This window comes from Helianthus annuus, chromosome 7 (genome assembly GCF_002127325.2).
Source record: "Helianthus annuus cultivar XRQ/B chromosome 7, HanXRQr2.0-SUNRISE, whole genome shotgun sequence".
Classification (NCBI taxonomy): domain Eukaryota; kingdom Viridiplantae; phylum Streptophyta; class Magnoliopsida; order Asterales; family Asteraceae; genus Helianthus; species Helianthus annuus.
In genome coordinates this window covers 126,568,590-126,589,482 of record NC_035439.2, presented here as the reverse complement: position 1 = coordinate 126,589,482, position 20,893 = coordinate 126,568,590, and the positions used below count along the sequence as shown (strand labels likewise).

Sequence of the window (20,893 nt, the reverse complement as noted above, 5' to 3'; positions counted from 1 at the left end):
CTCCATTTTACGTTAACAACCATTTATACCAACGTGGTTATTTGCTCGTGGATGGAATCTACCCTTCGTGGTCCGTGTTTGTGAAGTCGATCCCTTACCCTCACGAAGTAGACGAAAAGAAATTCAAGAGGCAACATGAGGCGGCAAGAAAAGACGTCGAACGGGCTTTTGGTGTTTTGAAGGCGAAATGGGGTGTATTGAGTCGACCGATGCGAGCAAGATCCGTTAAAAAAATTAGGAGTGTCGTGTACACGTGTATTATTTTACACAACATGATTTTGAAAGATGAAGGAAAGGCGATAGCACCGGTGCACATTCAGGATCCTCCGGTCGAGCTCGCTCTAGACGATACAGTGTTGGGCGAGTTGATGGATGAAGACACGCATTGGAGACTCAAACACGATCTCATAGATCATCTCGCAAGTCAAGATTTACCCCATCTTTTGGTCGATTCCGACGAAAACTAGTTTAAATTGTTTCAAGTTAATGTAATTTTATTGTTTTTTAATTTAGTGTAACTTTGATGTTTTTAATTTCATTTATGAAAGTTTATTGTTTTTTAATTTAATGTATTTATTCTACATTTATTAATATTAAATAAAATAGTGCACAAAAAAAATAATAATAAAAGTTTACCACTTCAGCAAGTGTTTAAACCATTGCCAACACTTGACATGGCGCGCTCTGATTGGTCGGTTTTTTAGTTTACCACTCCAAAGTGTTTAACCACTCCTTACACCCTCAGGAGATTGAAACCCTAATTTTTAGGGGTTTCTTTTGTGATCTTGAAGGGGTTCTCGTTGGTCTCTTTTATAGGGCAAACCAACAGAACTTTTGTTTATCTTCTAATCAGGTGCTTGTAACCCTAAATGAAGGTTACAGGTCTGATTTACTGGAGTTATACACACCCTCTCTGAGACTGTTCTATCCCTTTCTTGTTTTTTTTTTTGCATCACTGAGTCATGGTGTCTAGGCATATTGATACCGGGTTTAATAAGACCGGTTTGATTATTGGGATACAGAGAGGGTTCACTCTGTTACATTAGTTCTTTGTCTGGTCCTGTGAGTCTATAGCTTCCAGGATACCGTCTGCGGAGGCACCTTTTAAGTGACGAACCTCTGATCGGACCTTTGTCCTGGTTTCGCTGGTTAGTGTTTTGTCTATTTGACCCTTTATTCTGGTTATTTGTTTGATTGTTTCTGATTGTTATTATGGCTAGTAATACTGGTGATGCTACTGTTACTGGTGATTCTGTTATTACTGGTGATGTTATGACTTCTACTAGTGCTACTCTGGTTAGCAAGATTGACGCTGGTGACCCACTGTTTCTTCATCCTAGTGATTCTGCTAATTTGACTATAGTTAATGTTAAACTTAAAGGCTCAGAGAATTATAGGATTTGGTCAAATGCTATGTGTCTTGCATTACAGGTTAAGAATATAATAGGGTTTGTTGATGGTACTTGTCTTAGGTCTACTTCTGACGAGGTTTTGGGTAGACATTGGGATAGGTGCAACTCTATTGTTCTTACTTGGATTCTTAACTATGTGTCTGAAGAGTTGTATCTTGGTCTTGTTTATTCTAAACTTGCTTCTGATGTGTGGAAAGATTTAAAGGAGACTTATGATAAGATAGATGGGTCTGTTGTGTTTAATCTGTATCAAAAGATTAATTCTTTTAGTCAAAATGGCATGCCTGTTTCTGAATATTATCATAAGTTGAATTGTATGTGGAAGCAATTAGATCAGTTACTTGCTTTACCTGCTTGTTCTTGTGATGTATCTAAACAGTTTAATGGTTTTAATCATCTTATTAAACTGATGCAGTTCTTAATGGGTCTTGATAGTTCATACCAGTCTGTGAGAACTAATCTGTTAACCAGAGAAACCCTTCCTTCTGTGAAGGATGCTTTTTCAGTCATTTCTAGAGAAGAGTCTCATCTTCATTCTAAAAGCTTTTCTGATAAAACACCTAACAGTGCTGTTAGTTTTGCTGTTAAAACCAATCAAGTTGTTGAGTCAAAGAAAAAAAGGAGTTAGAACTCCTAATCCTAATCTCAAATGTTCTCATTGTAATAAGACTGGTCATACTATTGAGAGATGTTTTGAACATGTTGGCTATCCTTCTTGGATGAAGTCAAAACCTGGTGGGAACAAGGGTAACAAGGTTAGTAATAATGTTACTGTTGATAATACTGATACTTCTTCTGCTGTGAGTTCATTGACCAATGATCAGATAGCCCAGTTGCTTAGTCTCTTAATAGATAAATCTAAAAGTAATCCTCGGAGTAGTGGTTTTGCTGGTATGTGTGCTAATTCTGTTTGTCTGAATAGTTTTGTCAATATGTCATCCAAACCTACTTGTGATTTTAAACCTGTCTATTGTTTTTCGAACTTTGTTGATAATAGGAAAAAGGTAGGGTGGATAATTGATTGTGGGGCTAACCAACATATGGTAATGACTAATGATTGTCTTATTAATCAAATGAATCTCACTGAGTATAATATAAAGGTTAAACATCCTAATGGCACTAGTGTCTTGGTAACTAAAATTGGTGATATTAATTAAGTGATAAGGTCAGTCATGTGAGACAAAATGTCTCACTGGTTGTGACGAGTAAGAATTCCCCGAATCTTGGTAAGGATCCAAGCTGCGAGAATGGGAGGGTATGTGTCCTGATGGTCCTCCCCTCATCGGACCTTTTCCACGTCCCATTCCTCAGAATCTCGGTGGCATGATTAATTCCTGTAAAAATAAAAAACAATATATATATATATATATATAAAACTTAATAAGGATAAGAGTTAATCCTAGGTCATTGTCTAGACTCAGAAAGTCTAAGGATTATGCTATTGTCTTGTTTGAGATTAAACACAAAAAAGGCTATTGTTTAATTCTCTCAAACGTTGGCTCTGGTACCAACATGTCACACCCTGATATTTCAACAACAACCCGGTGGGCCCGGTCAGGGAGTACGTGACGAGATTGATATCAAATACACAAATAGCACAACGGAAGTCTTGGATTTAAAATATTATTACAAGCATAATTGTTCGAGTGTTCAAAATAATAATACAGACTGCTTGTAATAAAAGATCCAAAGGTGGATCGAAAATGTACAAAAATGAGACAAAAGACTATAGGCTTATATGGAAAGGAGTTGCAAATTCCTCTTTTAGCATTACCAGACAGCTTCCGGCCTATTACGTAACTTTGCAATCTGTAACTTAGTCTTTTGAAGATACGTCAGTTTACACTGGTAGATACAAATAACCGACTCGTTTTGAAAATGTTACAAAATTGTTTTAAGTGAACAAGGCACATGTATTTTCATAAATAACTTGGGACAATTCAAAATGATCTTGTATACAATTTTACATGCCTGTCAATACATATGGGGTGCGGTGCAGAAACCGAATAACATGATTAACCGACACGCCACTTTATATAAAGGGGTGTATCCCCAATATGGGTAAAAAAAACATTTAATAATAGCATTAGCATCTGTTAGGTGTATGCCTACACACCGTGCTTAGTCATGGCTAAAAGTAACTTAAATGAGCCGAGGATATCCAGGACACGGTCACGTTAACCCCCAATGTTTAAGTTATCAGACAAAACATATTAAAACGGGTTATGGAGATTTTGTAGTCATAATCCAACATATGATCCCATACCCGACCAAGCGGTAATAATTTACCGTATCCTAAGCCCGTATAGGGAAAATAGGTTAAGAGTATTTACCTGGCTTAAATATATCTTACAATGAAAGATAATAAAGTAAGCACAGCCGTAATCAATTAACTAAGGTTGATTGCAATCTACCGGACAAAAACTGTCACTGGCGATGTCACACCCCAACCGATGGCGGAAACATCGGGGCGTGGCACTAAGTGAAACAGATTGTTCAAGGGAATCCATAACAACTATTAATGACGATATATTTAACGTTAAAGTCCCATACCAATAACATATAAAGTAAAAACAGTTATTATAAATAGTATTTCTCAAAAACAAGTAAACTGTTCCGACAACTCAGATTTCTTATTTGGTGGGTTTCTAGACATCCTACTCGTTTCGTCACAACAAACATAGCATCCTATCAACCTGTCACATACGTTAAAATAAAGTCAATACATAGAATGTAAAGGTGAGTACACAAGTTTGAGTAGCATATAGTATAGCGAAAGCGTTTACGCATAACCAGCATGTAACACGTAGAAATGTGAATCAAGTAAGCTATCGACAATGACGTATGCAACCGACATGACTGCGAGTGTAGAATGTGCAACACATTATCACCACTGTGACCATGTGAAGTAATACCCTTAACAACCCATGTCCACGACAGGTGCTGAGTCCAAACTATAGTACTATCGTTGCTAAGGTGTCAGGCAACAATCACTGTGTAAACATAACATACAAGCATTCATCAAGTCACGTATAACATGCGAGAGCGGTTAGCGTTAAAAGTGTTTGCGTTGTGTGTTGTTGTGTTTTGATAGAGAACGTATGTAACACCCGAAAGTGCGTTAAAAGAAAATGGGTTCGAGTATACTCACAGTTTGTGTTTAACAAAAAAACACGGCCTTGAATTGGATTGAAGGGAGCGCGTTGGAGTTAGCCTGAGCATAGAACAGTAGCGTAAGCGTTGATCGGTGCGTAGACAGCGTGTCGGATGAGATAAGTGTCGAATGGTGAGTCGAACGGACGAATATCCATTCGAGCGGATGGTCATCCGGATGGATAGTCATCCGAGCGGATGACCATTCGAACGGATGGCCATTCGAATGAGATGTGTGTGTTTGTAAATTGCTTTGAAACTTTTGAAGTTTTCGTTGTAGTATAATAACAAGTCATCCGGTCGGATGGTCATCCGGACGGATGGCCATTCGATCGGATGGCTGTTCGATCGAGAAGCTTGAAGTTTGGTCAAATTGTAAAAGTGTTGAAAGTTAAAAAGGGGCAGGCCACCTGGTCGGATGATCATTTGATCGGATGGTTAGCCGATCGGATGATCATTCGAGTGAGTGATCTGTTACTTTGGAAGCTTTTGTAAAATTTTCTAAGTTAAAAAGTTTGAGTTTTAACAGAGACGGCGTGACGACGTGTCAAACAACGGAAATCACCATGGTCCAGCTCAGTTGATCGGATGGGAATCACCCCATTCGATCAGACTAACTGTTCTTGGTGGGGTTTCATGTTCAACCCGTGAATCGGTCGCCTCTCCGGTGGAAATCCGTCTTCAGACCGGTTCTCAACTAGGAAATGAGTAGAGAGCCTGAATGAGTCTAGATTCCATCGGTTCTTAGTAGAAAAGTGAAGAAAGTTGAAGAAAAGTTTGAAATCAGTTGAAAAGGTTTAGATTTTGTTGAGATTTGTGTAAGACAGTGTGGAAATTCTTTAGATCTGAACCATTCTTGATGAGATGACGTCACACAACCGATTGCATAAGCAACCGAGATGATGTCACCTTCAAGGGGTCTAAATCAAGTGATTTCATGGAGAAAATCACTAGTTTTCATGGAGAAGATGATGAGAAAGTGTGTAGTGATGATGGAAGTACAAGATTTAGGAAGAAATACTTATGGAATATCCTGGAATCGAGAGAAAAGTGCTTGAGAATGAACTGGGAGCGAGTTGGTTGAATGGAGCTGTCACATCAGTGAAAAGTGATGTATGGGCGGGTATCTATAGGGTGAGAGAGGGACTAAGGCGGTGGAGAGTGCAAGGGTCGAATGGATGTCCGGTCGGATGGCCATCCGATCGGATGGTCATCCGGACGGATGTCCATTCGATCGGATGGTCGTTCGACCAGTCGAGTTGTGCGAGTTAGTTTTCCAACTTTCGTTTGCGAGTAAGCGTTGCGTTGAGATAACGACATAACATTAAACAAGTAATTACACACATAATAATTAAGATGCATAAAAGTAAATCTGTGTTTCGAGTTTGCGATGTGATTGCGATGCGATAGCGTTTAGTATAAACATGCGATGTAATATGCGATGAAATGCGTTTAAATAGTATGCGTAACTGCGTTTTAAATAAGCATTGTGAATCCGTTGTAAAACATAGTTTAAAAATAGTCAACCCATGGCGATAATCGAAATCTCGAGAGTACAAGTCAATTAAGCAATAAATGACAGATCTAAATAAGAACCCAGAAAGTCGGGTTGTTACAGGCGATCCTTTACGGACCGTAAGGGATAACCCTTTGCAGTCTGTAAGGAACTTATGCACCCACATACTTCAACCTACTTACGGACCGTAAGCCATAAGGCTTTGTGGTCCGTAACCGATCATCAGAACTCAAAAATTCCACATCTTGCGGTCCGTAAGCCAAAAGGCTATACTGTCCGTAAAGGTCACTCAGAGGCTATAAAAATAGCATGTTGACACTTTTAGTCCCTCCACATTCATACTTTCATATATTATCAAAAGTAGTCCCTCTCGTCCAACGTTTGGAACATTTGAGAGTATGGACACGTGTCAGTACATGACTCGACACGAATTTACGAGGTGTTACAGTTAAGAGTATTTACCTGGCTTAAATATGTCTTACAATGCAAGATAATAAAGTAAGCACAACTGTCACACCCCCAAAATACCACATACGGAAACCCCCATGAGGCGTGTGACATACCAGGATCTAGCCACTAATCACATTGAACTAACAGTAATATAATAAAATGAAATTACCATTCAATGTAAATAGTGTAATTCAAAACATTCGTTTAAAACATGTTTACGTTCAGCCGAAGCATAAATTATTGCTCAAGCAATTCAACACCATAATGTTTAAAAACAATTCAATATTAACCGTCTTTCCAAGCGTCACGACCCATGACCACGCCAGCATCCCAGATTGCAAGTCCCATATCATGTATCTATCGACCTGCAAGCATGCAGAAAAAGTGTATCAACATAAAGCTGGCGAGTTCACAATTTTGTTTAATCCTATAGTTGGTAAATGTTTAGTTTAAAGACATGTTGATAATAACTCGATACCACAGTGACGTCTGTTTGTTTGCCCATCCCCAATGCCTATCAATGTTGGTCATGTGTTAAGGTCATTAGTTCACGCCCGTCCTATCCAGGTACGGTGCGAGGTTGTCAAACCTAATTGCGCTATCAACTAATATCCTGTTGCCCTCCAAGCAACTAGTTCGGTAGTAAGTTGGGACTTTGAGTGATAGAGTTGAGTTGATTATCCAACATCTAAATTAAACTACAGTTTGTAACTTATCCCCTCCAGGGATATATGTTCGTAAAGTATCCCCTACAGGGATGTAAGTCTGTAACGTATCCCCTACAGGGATGTAAGTTGGTTTTGTTTGTCCCCACAGGACGCATACTTGTAAAAGAGCAGTGAACTCACCTTAGGTTTGCTCGGTAGGTTATGTTACTTTGTTCGAAGTTGGTCAACCAAGTCCAAATATGGTTACCTAAAAATCAGTTTTGTATACAAGTAAATCATGTATCTATGCACGTATTCTAGCAACTAGTATACAAGTAATCTGTTAGTACATATGTCTGTAGCTTCCGTCTGCATCGAGTCTTGTATATTTTGTGCTGTGTATGTACTTTTGTATATGTATGTTTGTGTCTAGACAATGCAGGGAATGGCATGTGAATGTAAAGTGAAATCCGTTGGATGACGTATGTCATCCGATCGGATGGCCATCCGATCGGATCACCATCCGATCGGGTCACCATCCGATCGGGTGACACTTCTCCACTCCCTGGTTACCTATAAATAGTAGGCTAGTGCATTGTGTTTAAGACCTTTTGCTGAACTTGTAGTGAAGCTCTGCTAGTCTGGAGTTCTACCGGATCCTCTGTATTTTCACCATCTTTGAATAGAATTCAGAGGCGTTAAACGTTGAACTTGTCGTTGTTGATTCTGTGACATTATCAAGGGATTCTGCACCTTGATTCTGATCGATCTAGCCATGTTCTACTCAAACAAATCCTGAGATAAACGGCCTAACAAGTGGTATCAGAGCCACAGGAGGTTGAATCGGAGACGACAACAGCAAATTCACCGACTTTTCAGCGATTTTCTACCGATTTCTGTCAAATTTCACCAGAAATTTTGACAAATTTCTCATCTTCTACCTTATTTCTTGCTGTTCTTACATTTTTACATCTTAAAACCGAGAAAACTCAAAATTAAACAAGAATTCCCGGACAAAATTGAGTAATTTTCATATCAAAGGAATCGGAATTGAATATAGATCAATCCTACAAAGTTTCATTGAAAAATTCGAACTAAAAATGAATCAAATCAAGTAAAAACCATGTCGAGTTCTTCGTTCTTGCTGACGTCATCCACCCGATCGGATCACCATCCGATCGTATTGACTTAGATATCATCATCTCACCCGATCGGATCACCATCCGATTGGTAAAGTGTTGTGGGTTAAAGGTTTTCAAAGGATCTCGTGTCACTCGATCGAACGACCATCCGATTGGATCACCATCCGATCAGATCGCCATTCGACACTTGGTAATCCGACACTTGGTAATCTGACGATTGTTACTTGGCAGTGTCATCCGATCGAATCACCACTCGATCGGATCACCATCCGATCCAAGTGCATCAGTTTGAAATTTTTGAAAGTTGTGAAAATTTTCTCTAAGTGTTTGAAATTTTTTCAGGTGTTTATAAGATGGGAGACGAATTCCTAAACCCGTTCAGCGATGTCTTTGCATATAACACCAGAGATGCATCGACAAATACAACCACCAATACCAATCCAAATCCGAAGAAGGCGATAGCAGATTCGCTTAGTGTCGACAACGCCTATGGAACGTATAACAAGGCGCCGAAGCTAATGGCGATTGAAGACTACAACCTATGGGCAGGCAGATTTGAAGGTTGGTTGAAAGTGTTTGCTTATCTGAGCTGGAAGTGTATGAAGAACGGTTACGATATTGGAAGAAAAGATTATGAAAACTTGAATGAATCTGAACAAGAGACATTTGTTGCTGAACAAAAATGTGTAGCCTTGTTACATTAATCTGTTAGAGATGATATTATTTCTTTGATTAGCTACGAAAATTCGAAAGATTTGTGGGCTAAGTTAGAAAAGAAATGTATTGGAGGGGAAGAGATAGTGAAAAACAAGAAACGTCTGCTGAAAAAGGAGTTTGACTTGTTTGCATGCATGAGGAATGAGACAATGTTAAAGATGATTGAACGTTTCTGTCATCTGGAGTTAGAGCTTGTCAGACACGGTATCACAATTACTGAAGAAGAGATGGTTGAGAAGTTGTTTGAATCTTTACTAGAAGAGAAAGATTGACAGTATTATGGCCTGGTTCTGAGAAATACCAAGAAGTTGTCTGAAATGACTGTTGACTGGTTGATAGAAAGGTTTGAGAGTCATGAGTTGGAAATCAAGAAGATGAATAAAGTCAACAACACCCCGTACCAACAAAATGTCGATCTATACTACAGGGGTAGTATGATTCCGAAAACCACTTCACCAAAAACCGCATTTTCTGCTGAGAGCTCAAACACGGTTACTCAAGAAAGGCAAAGCAGCAGTTCATCACCCAGCAGTGGTTATCATGGAGGTTCTTCCTCATCCGTTTCAGGGAATCAGCAACAACAGAATGTTCCCAAAAATGTCTTTCAATGCAATATAGCTGTGAACCTCAACAATGCTCAAAACTTTAATGAAGAAACAGCTAAACAACAAATGGTGTTTCTTGCTTTGATTTTAGAATCACATGAAAGCTTGGTCGCCGGGAAAATCGGGAATACGAATCTGATAAAAGAAGATTATGACCAGATTGATCCCGAAGAGATGGAATTAATCGACATACGCTGGTGCATGGCTAGCGTAATTCGAAGAGCGCAAAGGTTCATGGAGATAACAGGAAGAAATTCCATCGGTGGGCCTTCGACGAAGTTGGGTTTTGATAAATCCAAAGTGACGTGCTTTAAGTGCAAACAAAAGGGGCACTTCAAGAGGGAATGCAGGAACTCAGCAGGGGATGAAACAGCTAATCCGTTCCATGACGACTACTACAAAAAGGTTGTATATCACCGAAATCGCGAGGAGCCGCCAAGAATGAAGCAAATCGAAGAGACTCCGAAGGAGAAATCGAGAGCCTTAGCTGTAATTCAAGATGACGAAGGTTTCGATTGGAGCTAGTTTTTGCCAGAAGATGATGCTATAGGTTTTGCTTTCATGGCACAAACTGAACCATATAAAGATACACGAACTGAAGAGCAAAAATACACTTATCGAAAAATGGTAGCTCAAACTATGAAAGATAGAAACTATCGAGCTTGGAAAGAAGCCAAAAGGGCAAACAGATGGGATCCTGATCGTGAGTGCTATTTGGATCTGAAAGGCAAGATAATTGCGGAACCATTAACACTCATACTTAAAACTCTCATAGAATCCATAAAGCAAGAAGATGAACAACGAAAGAGAGAGAGAGAGCTGCGGCAAAGAAAGTTGAAGAGGAAGAGCTAAAGTCAAGAAAGGTCGACAATGGAATAATCGATACCACAAAAGAAATGACGGCTGACAACCTAAAAAAGATGGCTGACAAAGTGCTTATGGCAAAGGAACTAGAGGTAGATTCCAAATCTGCGTCTGAGTCAACAAGCAAGGTTAGTAATAGTGGTTCAAACAATGAATCAGGTAAGACTGATGGCGCTAAAACAGATAGTGATTGCAAAAATTGCATGAAAGAATGCAAAGTTTGCAGCACACATGCGTATCTCACAAAGAAAAAGATCCAAGAACTGGTTGAGAAAGTTGAAACGGCTGAAAAAGGTTTTTTAGAACGACATAAACTTCTTAGAGCTTCAAATGAGAGAATAAAAGAATTAACAGAAAAGATCGAAAAAGATAAAACTGATGTTGAACGTTTTAAGAAAGAAAATGAAAAGTTAATTCATGAAAACCGACAAATTTCGGAAAATCATGAGAAGCTAAAAAGAAAAATAAAAGATTCTGATGAGCGAAATGGTAAAACGTACAAAGAAAATCTTCAATTGTCTGGAGTTCTTCAGGCGAAAGAAAGACAAATCAACCAGCAATTGGACGAGATTGCGAATCTTAAGCTTCAGTTCCAAGAAGCTAAGATTGAGAATGAAAGAATCAATTTGAAACTGAACAGTTACAACTCTGTGAGCTTTGTTCTTCAATACATTGTTCCAAAACCAATTGGAAAGAACAAAGCTGGTGAAGATGTGTACTCGGATGGAACAGGGGTGGGTTATCATCAAGTTCCACCGCATGTGTTAAACAATTTTTCTAAGAAGCAGTCCGGGTTGGATAAAATTTCTGAAACAAATGATAAAACTGACGCTGAGAAACTTCCAGAAACAATTGATGTCACATTTACTTCATCATCTGATGAAGACAGTGTTCAGTCTGAAGTCGTAAAAAATGTGGTTGAAAACGTTTTAAAATCAGTTAGTGAATCGACTGAGATGAAGAGTGCTTTTTGGATAACTATATTCCGAAACCAAAATCCAAGAACAATTAAATGACGGACCTACTCTTGTCATGTACAAGATGTGTGGTTCAGATAAGTTGTACTCGGACAATGAGTTTCCAATCGAAAATGTGAATGTTAACAAGTTGAAACAAGTTTTCAAACTCGTGGAGATTGAAGTTTCTGAGATCGAGGGTTTTGAAAAGTTCCAAAAGGCAATTGAACTTTGAAAAAGATAAATCTTACTATAAGAAACCCGTTGTACCGCCACGTTTTAACAACAACCAAAACAGATGGTCGGGTGGTTATCAGGGTGGTAAGAACAATCAAAAGAGGAACTTTCAAAACAAAAGGTTTGTCAAAAAGAAAGTGTTTGTTAAGAGTTCAAGCTCACATTCTGAGCAAGAATCTGAAATCTTTTCGAAAACAAACGAAGAATTTTTTGAGAAGAAGGCCTCACAGCCTCAGACTGAGGGCAAAAGTCGGGAAGCTGACACCCGAACATGCTTCAAATGCAATGAAGTTGGACACATTGCACGAAAGTGCACCAACTCGAAGCCTAAGTCCGTGGTTGTTGAGAATCCGAAAAAGAAGAACGATGTCAAAGGAAAAGCTCCAATGTTTGTTGAGAAGAAAATTTTGAAAAATGAAAACATCAAAGTCAAAACTGAACCTGTAAAAGAGTCGGTAAAGAAAATTGATAAATTTTACAAACGGGTCGCTTCTCCGCAGCAAACTTGGAAGCCAAAATCTGAGACTAAGACATCAAATGTTCAAAAACCAAAGGTTTCTGATTCTGAAAAACAATCATCTTCAACTACACCATTAAAGATGAATGTACCTTTGGACTTTTATGAGAAACTTGAGAAACAAACTTCTACTTCACCCAAGAAGAAGTATGTTCCAAAGAAAGACCAACCATCTGGTCAACCTCCGAAAAACGAATTCTTTTTGGATAAAGAGGTTGAGGTCCGGTCTCAAGAAAGTCTTAAGATGAATGACAAGAATTTCCCACCATTGTACACCAAGACAACACACCTTAACGTCAAGCTACCCGAGTCGAAGGAGGCTTGGGTTGCTTCAAAATCTAACTGAATGTTTGTGAAATGTGCAGGAGCTCCCGAGATCTATCTCACGTTGGATTATGGATAGCGGAGCATCCCGGCACATGACAGGGAGAAAAACCCTACTTTACGATGTTAGAGGGTTTAACGGTGGATACATCAGTTTTGCTAGTAATCAAGGAGGACGTATTATTGGTGAAGGAACATTATCAAATGGTGTTATCACGTTTGAAAGAGTCAATTACATAGAAGAGCTGGAGAATAACCTGCTTAGCATTTCTCAAATTTGTGACCGAATGTATTCGACACATTTCACTGATAAAGAATGTCTGATTCTGAAGCCGGGGTTTGTCATCCCCGAGGAGTGGATCATCATGAGAGCACCACGAGTTAATGATCTGTACGTGTCGGATATGAGCGTCGCTACGACTACCACGGGTCAAACTCATTGCTTCATGTCAAGATCTACTCAAAAGGAGTCAGAATTGTGGCACCGAAAGATGGGCCACATTCACCTACGCAAGATGAACTACCTGGTGCATAATGATCTAGTTAAAGGTGTTCACTTAAAGAGTTTTCATCTTGAGGGGGAGTGTATTAGTTGTATAAAGGGGAAGCAACGGAAGAAATCCTATCCTGGTAAAAAGACGAACTTTGTCTCGAAGCCACTAGAGAGACTTCACATGGATCTCTTCGGTCCTGTGAATGTCAAAAGTATTACGGGTAATCTCTATTGCCTCGTAGTCACTGATGACTATTCGAGATTCTCGTGGGTGACGTTCCTGAAGTCAAAAGATGAGACATTTGAGTGTTTGTTGAGGTTATTCAGGAAGATAGAGAATTTGTAATGAGCACTATTCGAAGACTTAGCGACAATGGTACGGAATTCAGTGCACCATATACTCCGCAACAGAATGGAGTCGCAGAAAGAAAGAATAGAACGCTGATTGAAACGGCGAGAACGATGCTTGCTGATTCCAAGTTATCGATTAATTTCTGGGCAGAAGCAGTATCAGCCACTTGCTATACACTCCACAGGGTACTTACTGTGAAGAAGCATAACAAGACATGTTTCAAGTTGATCAACAATCGCAAGCCTAATCTCGAGTATTTAGAGCCGTGCGGGTCACCCTGCACTGTTCTAGATCCCGATGGCAAATTTGGTTCAAAGAGCATAGAAGGTATCTTTGTGGGGTATGCCAGTCCACTCAGAAGAGTCTTTGTTCCAAGTCTCAAGTGGATCATCGAAGCACAACATGTTGAATGTGAAGGCTATACTATGCCTCCACAGAAGCCTGCAGACTCATGGCGATTCAACTACGATACCTTACGGGATTCATTCGAGTTAGAAGAAGAGCCAGAGTTCTTTGATGATTTGCATATTTTACAAGAATATGAAGCATCTCAGGGAAGATTTCCAGAAAGGTCTTCTAGACGTCAACAACAAACTTCCAATGATGATGAAGCTGGTCTAAGTCATACTGGAGAGTGATGAAGTTCAGCAAACTCCGACTACTTTGGAACACGAACCTGGTCCTGAAAATCAGACGGCGGTCAATGATAATTCAGAATCTGATGATATTCCTACTTTTGATTGTGGTGATTCAGAGTCTAAGGGGGAGCAAATCCAATCTTCAGATCAGACAATTCTTGACAATGAACAAGTTGTGGATCAGAACGTTACTAATTTGGAAGGCGAGGTGGATGTTCCTGGCGAAGTTATGCCGAGGACTCTTTCATACCATCCAGAAGAGTTGATAATAGGAGAGCTGCTGTCAGGCGTTCGCACCAGAAGCCAGATTGATCATGGCCTTACTTACTTTTATACTAAAGTTGCTCCTTTACAAACTGAATTTTCACTCAGTTGTTTCATTTCGCAGATTGAGTCGCGAACCTACAAGGAAGCACTGACTGAAGATTCATGGGTAAACGCAATGCAGGAGGAGCTGAGTCAGTTTGAAAAGCTTGGTGTATGGAAGCTTGTTGATTTGCCTGATGGTCATAGGAAAATAAACACGAAGTGGGTGTTTAAGTGTAAAAGAGACGACCGAGGAGTTATTGTTCGAAACAAAGCTCGACTCGTGGTCCAGGGTTTCAGTCAGCAAGAGGGGATAGACTTCACAGAGGTATATCACCTAGCGTTTGCTTCATGGAAATGATTCAAAGTATATCACCTAGATGTCAAGTCGGCATTTATATACGACAAAGTGAAAGAGGAGGTTTACGTTGGTCAGCCACTGGGCTTCACCGACCCAATTCACAAAGATAAAGTTTACCTCTTGGACAAAGCGTTATACTGCTTGCATCAGGCCCCGAGAGCCTGGTATGAGACGATCTCTCAACATTTGCTTGCCAACAGCTTTATCCGAGGCAAGGTGGATGCCACTCTTTTCACGAAGGAAGTCGATGGTCATCTTCTGATTGTCCAATTTTACGTTGATGACATTATTTTTGGGTCTACAAATGAAGAACTCTACAAAGATTTCGAGAAAGTGATGAAGCAGAAGTTCGAGATGTCTTCAATGGGTGAGATGAAGTTCTTCTTAGGGCTCCAGGTCGATCAAATGCCTGAAGGAACCTTCATACATCAGACAAAGTATGTTCACGACGTTCTAGAGAAATTTGGGATGTCAGGGACTGCTCCAATGTCCACCCCGTTAGCAACGAATCATGGTATCAACCCTGATCTCACTGGAGAGAATGTCGATGAAACGTTATATCGCTCCATAATCGGCTCGCTAATGTATTTGACAGCATCAAGGCCTGATATAATGTACCCAACCTGCCTCGCGGCCCGATATCAATCAAGTCCCAGAGCTTCACATATGTCCATCGTCAAGAGGATCCTACGCTACCTGAAAGGAACTCCAAGCTTGGGGTTGTGGTATCCAAAGGATGGTGACTTCACGCTTGAAGGGTACTCTGATTCTGACTTCGGTTGCTGCAAAGTCAATGCTAAATCAACAACTGCAGGATGCCAATTTTTCGGACCCCGACTGGTCACATGGCAATGTAAGAAGCAAACCTCTGTTGCTTTATCAACATGTGAAGCAGAGTATGTATCTGCCAGCAGTTGCTGCTCTCAGATCCTGCAGATTCAGCAACAGATGCGCGACTACGGTTTACAATTTCTTACTTCACCTATTTTTGTTGATAACGAGGCAGCAATAAACATAACGAAAAATCCGGTACATCACGCTAAAACCAAACATATTGAAATTCGTCATCACTTCATTCGAGATTGCTTCGAGAAGAAGTTGATACGAATTGACAAAATCCACACCGACGAACAAAAAGCTGATTTGCATACCAAAGCTTTTGATAGATCACGTTTTCAATATCTTTTAAAATTAAATGGTATGAAGCTGTTGTCGGATGCGGAGGAGTTACTTGGCGTTGATGAGAATACCGCTGTAGATGATGTTGAGAAGCAATCTTCACTGGTTTGTCGTATTTTTAGTTGTTTTGGTATTTAGGGGGAGATAGATATATTTTCAGAAAATACAAAAACAATAAAAAATGCAAAAATCCAAAAACATGAGATATTTTCAAAATCCAAAAACAATAGAAAACCCTAAAAGAGTTTGTGTAAAAAAATGGAAATGATAGTACATCAGCTAGACAGTTACAGTATGCTAAAGATATGTAATGTTTAAAAGGTGCTAAGCAGTCTCGCTGATGATATGCCGGTAGGTTTTTAAACATTTAGTAGATTTGTTCGGGATATAAACCTAAAACATTTCTTGCTTATTACGTGGGGAGCATCTATTGGATATATAGGTAACCCCTGAAGTCTTGTTTGAAAGATTTTCTATTTCTGACATACTAGGTCTATGTGCGTAATGATATCTGGGGTATTATACCAGGACTTCTGATTTTGCGGAAGCAATAGCCTAGTCCTCGTATAATACCCCAGATATCATACGTCAGATAGGCAACCAGGGAGTGGAGAAGTGTCACCCGATCGGATGGTCATCCGATCGGATGGTCATCCGATCGGATGACATACGTCGTCCGACGGATTTCACTTTTACATTTACGCGCCATTCCCTGCATTGTCTAGACACAAATATACATATACAAACATATACAAAAGTACATACGCAACACAAAATATACAAGACTCGATGCAGACGGAAGCTACAGACATATGTACTAACAGGCTCCCCCTTGGATGTAGATGTAGTTCCTTCCTGCATAGTCTTCATTCCTTCATGCTGCGTCTTCTTTCCTTAGCTCTCTACCTTCTCTTTTCTGCTTTCTCTTCAAGCATCTTTCGTCTGAGAGGCCTACCAACTTCATTCCAGTATTTTCTGTAGTCAAGATCAACATCTCGCTTCCTATCCCATCAAGGGATCTTGTTTTCTTCTTTTTCAATTGGTGTCTGGTCTGTTGGTGGAGGTCTCATCAACTTGTACCTTCCAAGCCTTGCAGCTTTATCAGCAATCTCTTTAAATCTCTGACCGCGCTTGTACCTCTTCAAGAATTCATCAATCTCCAAATCTCTCCACTTTGATTTCCAGTATCTCCTAGAGTTGATGTCTTTTGCATAGCACAGATCCACTAATTTCTGATATTGCATAGCTTGAACTTTATCTGGCTTTTTGTAGACGATCTTGTTGTAGAACAAGCAGTCAATATCCTTCTTGGAGCAGTTTACAAGCCACATAGGATCCAACATACTGATCCTTCATGATATACCAGTAGACTTGTTATACAGAGAGATCACCGCTTCCGCTATGCTTTCATTGTACATCCAACCCTGAAAGTCTTCATAGAAGTCTTGCTCCATAGCACGTAGCGGCATATTCTTCAAACATCTCGGCGGTTTTATATCCAAAGTAATATCCTTCTCTCCTGATTCCAAAATAGTAACAATTTGCTTTGGATACTGCGGCTTCCAATCTGGAAATCTTGCTTTTGCTTGCAGCTTTATATAATCCCACAAGTGTTGATCATGCTGCTTCACATCCAAACCATAATAAAATTGCTTTATATTCTTTGTTTGCACCAATTCTTCAACATCCCACCACGGGAGGGTTTTAATGTCGGACAGAAATTCGAAGTATTGAACCTCCTTTTCCCGTCTGATTGCATACACTTGTAGATCTTCCAGATAACCCCATGATAAGATATCTCCCCACGATATGTCAGCATCATGCGTGAAGTATTGTAGAGGTCTTATGAACTTTCTTTCCTTTGGCATCACCTTGAACCATTTCTTTCTTTCTTCAACTAAGTTTTCTCTTGGAATTGTTCTTGGAATACCTTCAGTAGTAATCTTCTCCACTACTTTCCTTCTAACCTCCTCTTCATTCTGTTCCTTGAACAATTCAGCAAGCGTAGGAAACGTTTCATCAACTCCAGAATAATGAAATACCGTTTCTTTATCAGATGAATCCGATCCTTGTTCAACTATTACATCATTGTACTTATCGGCTTCATGAACATATTTGAACTCATATTCCTTCTCTAGTGACGAAGGGATTTCATCTTCTATATCAAACTTAAATTTTCCGTCATCTAAGCCCAATTCTTCTAACATTTCTGCCCTGGACCTAGGCACCTCTATCTCCCACTCAACTCGAGCATTCAAATAAATAACAGTTGGTTGCGTGAGGAATACCTGGTCAGCATGTTTCTTTCCTGAAGGCGAAGACTCTTGTTGTTGATCCTCCTCTTGTTCGTTGATTTCGTCATTCATAAATTCATCTATCTTCTGTTGAACAGAGGGGTTCACGATCAATAATCCCGACGACCCTTGATCATCATCATCATCATCATCATCCTTTTTGTCTATGAACTCATCCCATGAAGGATCGTAATTATCAACCGCATTAAGAACGTCTTCTAATTCTTCATCTTCTTTCTCTTCCTCTTCTTTCTCCTCTTCTTTCCATCTTAACAACATCACTTTTTGTTCTTTCGCTTTCTTTTTCTTTTGTACAACTTGCACACGGCGAACAATGTCATCAAAGTTGTAAGATAGAGGAATAGAGTTACCAACAAGCACAAATCCTTTAGGATCCACTTCAGCATCCATCATTTCAACATCAGCTTGACTCGAAGAACTAAGTATCTCTTCTGTATCCACAACTAAACCTTTCTTTCTTTGAGTTGCAGCCTTAGCCAACTCTTTTTCTCTCTGAGCCCTTCGCTCTTCAACTCTTTTGATCTCTATGTTGTTGTAAATGGATTGAACGTCGATACCCAGATGATGTTCCATCACTGTATATAACATGTTGAGCTGCTCATCCTTTACTGCTTTATCAGCCCTCAGTGCTTCCATCTCAAGCTTCATCACTTTGAATTCATTAGCTGATGCTTCATGAAGTTCACTTAACAATGAATTTATCGTCTGATTTATCTCATTCAACTTCTTGTTCTTCAGATGTAGATCAGTAATCTCATAGAAAGTTGTTCAAATAGCTGAGCATTATCATCAACATCTTCTTCCATTTTCTTTATCTTCTTCGCTTGTTTGATCATGACAGACTTTATCTCTTCATTCACTTTCATCAATTCTTCAAGTTGTTTTTTAACTCATCACGATCAGCCTTTGCTTTGGCTTTTTCTTTCTCAAGAATACTAACTTTCTTCTCTAAAGCTTTGACAGATGCATATGAAACATATCGAACTCTTCACCAGAAAGAATATCATCTTTGTATTCACCATGAATGTTTGGAAAACCTTCAAATAGATCAGGAAGAATGGTTTTCTTTGGCTTTGAAGACTTAGGAACTTCAGGATTTCTGGTGGTGGTGGTGGTGTAGAAACCCTCACATTAGTAATCTCAACTTCATCATCAGCACCAGCTTTCTTCTGAACTTCTGGAACCTTAGGAACTTCAACATTTTGATCTTTTTCAGCTTCAGAACACTTTGAAGTTGTCACGTGTTTTTCACTTTTGTCGCTTTGACCTTCAGCCATAGAAGCACTTCCTTTCCTTGCCCTTACATTCCTTGGAATGACTCCTGTTTGAAAAGCTTTTCGCTTTATCCTTAGCTTCTTTTTCTCCTCAGCTGTTGGAGTGTAAGTTGAATCTTCATCATCAGATCCCTTCTTTTTCTTTTTCAGTGGCTTCTTTTTCAACTGGACTTTCCCATAACCAATCTTTGACACATCAATCTCTAGCTCTGTTTCTGTTGATTCATCATCAGCATCACTTGAATCACTATGAACAACACCTTCAGGCTCTACATGCTTTGCAGATTTATCAATCTTTTCAACACTTGGACCTTGAGCAGCAGTAGCTTCTACATTCTTCTTTAGATAATCATCATATGACATATTAAGAATATCAGCTCCTTTTCTTATCAACTCTGTTGGATCAACGACTGGCTCATCAACTAGCTTTGGTGGTGATTGCTTTGAAGGCCCTACAAAACAGACATTGAAGCATTCATTAGACAAATATAACAACTTTAAGATCTAATTTCTCTTATGACTCCCCCTTTCAACTATACCCTTAACAACAATCTTAGGTGTTGACACTTTTGGAGCATATAAAGTTGGGGATGTCTTTGGTGTTCTCTTTCTTTTGCCATCTTTCACAAACCAATATCGAAGCTTTTTCTCATTCATCTCCCTCATCCTGTCATCTTCATTCTCTGAATTGCTGTTTTCATGTCTCCATGCATCGTTTTCAAGAGCAACATACGCTGGATTATCAATCTTACAAATCATTCTCCTTGCCCTTGGTTCAGGATCATCTTTCTTTGGACCTTTATATGAAGCTAATCTGCTTAAAGTATCAGCTGTCATGTTTCGTAGACCTAATATATCAGCAGGATCCTTTGGAAGGTCTTTAATTTGATCATCTATCATCATCTGGATAAACCTGGGGTACATAATGTACTTACCAATTCCACTTCCTATATTGTCTACCATATGGTCAAATATCACTTGAGATACATTGTATGGCATGTTCAACACCAAGCATGTAATGATATTCATGATATAGTCTGATGTCATCATACGCTCCCTTTCGATGTGACAAAGCATGCACTACACAGTGAATTAGGAACTTATATGGTGGACTAAACATAGTCTTAAGATATTTCCCATTCAGATGTCTTGTAAAACCCATTCTGCACCACAAACCCTTGCATAATCGTTCAGGAATAATGATAGGATCATTATCAGAATCTCCTAACTCCAAAACTCGTCTTAAGTCTCCCACATTAAACTTGATTTCAACATCTATATCTTGATTATTCTCATCCTTCTTTCTAATAGCTGAACAAATCATCTTTTCATCCTCAACATACCTAACCGAACTCCAAAACCTTCTGACATGTGATTCATATACTATTGTTCAATCGGTTAAGGCCTTATTAATCTTACTCTCCCTCAAAAATTT

The 20,893-nt window shown here is 39.4% G+C and overlaps 1 protein-coding gene across 1 annotated transcript; it reads left to right on the top strand.

Annotated features, from left to right (window-relative positions):
* The first annotated feature begins 11,547 nt into the window (after positions 1–11,547).
* Positions 11,548–16,007, top strand: LOC118480265. Its single transcript, XM_035975018.1, has 8 exons — positions 11,548–11,682; positions 12,200–12,436; positions 12,582–13,067; positions 13,361–14,000; positions 14,140–14,312; positions 14,412–14,529; positions 14,710–15,086; positions 15,897–16,007. The coding sequence occupies exons 1-8, from the start codon at positions 11,548–11,550 to the stop codon at positions 16,005–16,007; spliced, it is 2,277 nt and encodes a 758-aa protein (XP_035830911.1).
* Positions 16,008–20,893: the final 4,886 nt, after the last annotated feature.

Bases quoted from the DNA above. Each gene is read 5' to 3' on its own strand.
- LOC118480265 (XM_035975018.1), top strand. From the start codon at position 11,548: ATGTGTGGTTCAGATAAGTTGTACTCGGACAATGAGTTTCCAATCGAA. The intron at 11,683-12,199 runs GCAATTGAACTT...GCTTCTCCGCAG, and splicing joins GTTTTGAAAAGTTCCAAAAG to CAAACTTGGAAGCCAAAATC. The intron at 14,530-14,709 runs GTCATAGGAAAA...TATATCACCTAG, and splicing joins GCTTGTTGATTTGCCTGATG to ATGTCAAGTCGGCATTTATA.